This window comes from Arvicola amphibius, chromosome X (genome assembly GCF_903992535.2).
Source record: "Arvicola amphibius chromosome X, mArvAmp1.2, whole genome shotgun sequence".
In the NCBI taxonomy this organism is placed as follows: domain Eukaryota; kingdom Metazoa; phylum Chordata; class Mammalia; order Rodentia; family Cricetidae; genus Arvicola; species Arvicola amphibius.
The window spans coordinates 128,028,071-128,032,230 of NC_052065.1; the positions used below are offsets into that span (position 1 = coordinate 128,028,071).

Below are 4,160 nucleotides of genomic sequence, written 5' to 3' on the forward strand. Positions count from 1 at the left end.
AGGATATCTCCATTAAATCCCTCTCCTCTCAACTCAGTGAACCCCTTGGAAGTAGATGTAGAAAAAGTGTAAGAGCCAGAGGTCCAGAGGTGAGACACACCAAGAAAACAAACCCTTTCAAATGGTGAACTCATAGAGACTGAAGCAGCAAGCACAGGACCTATACCAGATCTCCCCCACTCTCTCATATATATATCTTCCACTTTTCCTGAGTGTAGACACAAGTGGATTTATGATTCTTGGGCCTTCTCTTGGGCAATTTTCATTCTATTGGTTTGTCTTCTCCAACTTTGATGCAAGGGTTTTTGTTTTACCTTAGTATATTTTATTTGGCATTATTTTTAAAAAAATGATTGATTGAGAACCTAGCCATATGTCATTTGTACATGCTGTGTAAGAGAAAATCAAATTTCTACAATAAAATGACACTGGATATGCATATCAACCACTCCAAGGCAGGCCTGTTTCAGAGTAAGTGACCATCATATAATGGACTCCAAAGGTTTTCATTGTGTTTGTGTGCTTCGGTTTTATTACAGTTTGGTGCATGTGGGGGGATTGTCTGTTTATTTTTGGTTTTATTTTCCTTTGGCTTCTTGTTTTGTTTTCTTTGGGGTAGTGTTTTACATAGTTTTCTTGATTTTTTGGGGGGGGCTCTTGTTAAATTGTTTTTTTTTGTTTGTTTTGTGTTTGTTTTGAGAAACAAATTAATGTTGGGTGGGTAGGGATGGGGAGAGAATCTGAAAAGACTTGAGGGAGGTGAAGCATATGATCAAATTACATTTAAATTTAAAATTGTTTTGAATAATTAAACTATAATAAAACATGATTGTAATCTTAACTGTGAATAACTATTAGAGAACAAGTAGGTTATACATCTACATATTCCCAGGAACTATAACAGAAAAGACTGCTTAAGATACAAGGAAAAGATGGCTCATACTAGTATATCCAAATATAAACTACAGTTGGGCATGATGGCACACACCTTTATGCCCAGCACTCAGAAAACAGAGGCAGATAAATCTCTGTAAGTTTGAGGCCAGCCTGGTCTACAGAGTGAGTTACAGGACAGTCAGGGCTACAGAGAGAGACTGTCTCAAAAAACAAAACAACAACAACAAAAAGAATATCATCTACTATTGGTATGTAGAAATCCAGAAAAACAAGATCAATTGACATATGTGTTGTTGGAGCACGGTTTCAAGCAAGGTATTGACAGGCTTTCTTTATCCCACCCAAAGAGAAAAAGCCAGTTATCTCTCTATGGTGCTTTCTGCATTATAATACTATGATTCCCACATCTAACACTGTACGAAGTAGAAAACTCAGTGTTTTCTACATCTAACACTGTGCAAAGTAGAAAACTCACAGTGTTTTCCGATAACTTCTGATCACCAAGGATAAGTGAAGAAGTTCTAGTTTGCTAGGTACAATCTCTGGAGATGTTTGAAACTCCCACGGGATTCTCCTACTCTCGCGAGACCCTGTTTGTTCTGGCACTGTGAGCATCACACAGGCACCCTTTGTCTAAATGGGCGGGGCTAGTACTGGCCTCTCATTCCCTTAGCAAGGGGTGAGAGGGCGGTGATATTAGAGTGGTACTCTGAGGGAACAGCCCACTTAACCATGCAGGATCCCGGTGGGAACAAGAGTTTTAGAGTAGGTGGTGAAGAAGAGGAGGGTGGCCAACATACATCTGAAAACCCTGATGAGCAAGCTAGCTCACAGATTTCTGAAGCCGAGAATGACCATGGAAACTCCCCTCGTGAAAGTCACCCACAAGATTCTGGTAGCCAGGCTGTCCAAGGCAGCCTCCACTCAAGGAGCCCTGTAGAGGCAAGAGCTGTGGTAGAACAAGCAGCTGTAGCTCCTAGGGAGGAGCAGGCACCAATTATCCCAGGACCCAGTGGAGATGCTGCAACAACAGCTGGAAGTCGACTCCTGGAGTTGTATCCTTTAGGGAGAGCACACTGACAATGGCTATGGCAACATATGTAGGCCAAAACTCAAAAAAAATCCTTTGGGAGGAGACTTAGTTTGGGAAGGTTTGTGACTGACTAGGAAGGGGACGGAAGGATGTACTGTGGACAGTCAGTTCTGAACAGAGTCAAATATTGAGGCAGAACAGGGAATCATGTATGTGTAAGAAGGCTATAGGGTATCGAAAACCAGAACTACTGAAGAAGTGGCTGTGAGTTGCCTTGGGTGTCATTTCGGAGCATGCTAAAGTAAACCTCAGAGATATAATCGAGCCTAATACTTAAAGAGATTCGATAGTGGCTAATACCTTAACCATATCTCCTACCAGTTCTGTAACGGTGCCATTCAGGACTGCTGTGGAGGCAAACATCGCCTGCAGATCCCTGGCCTCAAATGTCCAGCAACAGCAATTGATGGTTCAGCAGGAGTTCACCGTGAATGACAGTACTCTGACTGTGTTAGTTCTCCAAGAGTTTGTAGTGGGAGGGGCCTTAGATTGGGAGGTAATGTGTATTCTAGGAGTTCTATAATGGAGACTTGGGTGGATTAGACATAAGAAGAAGACATTGTATGGTGACACTGTAGAGATTCCTTTTTCCCCCTGATGATGTCACTCCTTTACTTTTAGGAGATGGACCACTGAAGATCCCATTCTTTTCCGAACATCCATCAATGCCTTCCTTGACCAGCTTTCCTTGGTGATGAGGAATATCCCACGGCCAGTGTTTATGGCTGTTTTCAAACAAGGAAGAGGAAGAAATAATGAATCCTAGTGTGATATCACCCACAAGACAAGGCAAGGGCATTTTAGAATTTGTGTAACTGTCCCTTTGCCTTCATATTCACTGTTTTGAGCCTATCACACTGTATCAGTCAGTGTTGATGAAGGAGTGAATATTAAAATGATGGATAATGAAGAAAATAATATTGAGTTGCTGTTTTTATTTTGAGTTATGGCAGAAATATCCAGGTTTTACTCCCATGTTCTTTGGTTAGAGAGGAAACTTCTGAGATTCTAATGTTCTAGTACTCCAAGGCAATTGACAATTTTGGAAATGGAAGAAATAACAATTTTATTTTTAGTATTATGTATGTGTGTGCACACATGGGCATTTAAGTGTGCACATGTGTCTACACATGTGAAATGTCACCCAACTGGGGTTCAGAGGATAACTTTTGGGAGTTTTTCCTATTTGGGTTCTTATTAGTAAACTTAAGTTATCAGACTTGGGCATCAAGTGCTATCATGAGCCACTTTTATAGCCTTGAAGTAAACTTTTAAGGTATGAATAAATATATGCTAGAGCACTCAACTAGCATGGAAGAGGATCTTGGTTTAGTCCAGAGCAATGTAAATGGAGAAAAAGATAAAATTAATTATATTATTGAAATTTCTTAATTATGTAGTTAAGATAAAGGGGTTTCTTGGTTCTACAGTTGTATTAATGTGTTAACTGTATAGTGGAAACTTATTTGCTTTTTGAATTAGTGTTATTTTTGTTCCTGAAATATTTTTTAACAAACCAGCTTTCCACATTGGAATTAATTCTTTGAAGAAAAATATGTAAAAAAAATCTCAATATAATCATGAAAAAGGAAAGGTGTTCCAGTTTTTATCCTATTGTAAGCAATGTATATGAACAGTTAATTCCTTAAGCTGGATTCTCAGAGATAGAATTACTGAGTTACATAAAAACACTTTGTTTGTTTTTGTAAACTTCGTCATATAAACTATAAAAGAACTTTAGTATATGCCTTCTCATACATGTTTTGTTTCATCCTTGTCACCACTCAATTGTCTTCCTGACAAAACTAAAACCTTTGTATGAGAATCCAGCAACACAGAATCACCAATATAAGAGGTTTTGTTAACTTCCTGTCATCCCTTCAGTTTACTCTCTAAGAATGGTTGGGTATATTGCTGTGTTTAGGACATGTTGACTATTTTGCTGTTTTTAGGATATTGTGACGATCTCTATGAAAATAGATTGTGCACAGGAGTCTTGCTAAACCCACTCAGTTCTTCTAACTTTTTCTTTTTCTTTCTTTTATGCTGTTTTGTTTTTCAAAACAGATTCTCGGTGTAGCCTTGGCAATCCTGGAACTATCTAGGTAGACCTATGTAAATTCCCTTAAATTGACTGGCCTTGAACTCGGAAATCCACCTGCCTCTGCTT

The 4,160-nt window shown here is 39.1% G+C and overlaps 1 protein-coding gene across 1 annotated transcript; it reads left to right on the forward strand.

The window, feature by feature from the left end:
• Nucleotides 1-1,629: 1,629 nt before the first annotated feature.
• Nucleotides 1,630-2,756, forward strand: LOC119805563 (EKC/KEOPS complex subunit LAGE3-like). The gene is made up of 3 exons (XM_038317524.1): nucleotides 1,630-1,952; nucleotides 2,312-2,440; nucleotides 2,612-2,756. The coding sequence occupies exons 1-3, from the start codon at nucleotides 1,630-1,632 to the stop codon at nucleotides 2,754-2,756; spliced, it is 597 nt and encodes a 198-aa protein (XP_038173452.1).
• The last annotated feature ends 1,404 nt before the right edge of the window (nucleotides 2,757-4,160 follow it).

Excerpts from the sequence above, each read along its gene's own strand:
- LOC119805563 (XM_038317524.1), top strand. The coding sequence starts at position 1,630 with ATGCAGGATCCCGGTGGGAACAAGAGTTTTAGAGTAGGTGGTGAAGAA. Across the intron at positions 1,953-2,311 it reads GGAAGTCGACTCCTGGAGTT|TTCTGTAACGGTGCCATTCA; the intron begins GTATCCTTTAGG and ends ATCTCCTACCAG. Across the intron at positions 2,441-2,611 it reads AATGACAGTACTCTGACTGT|GAGATGGACCACTGAAGATC; the intron begins GTTAGTTCTCCA and ends CTTTACTTTTAG.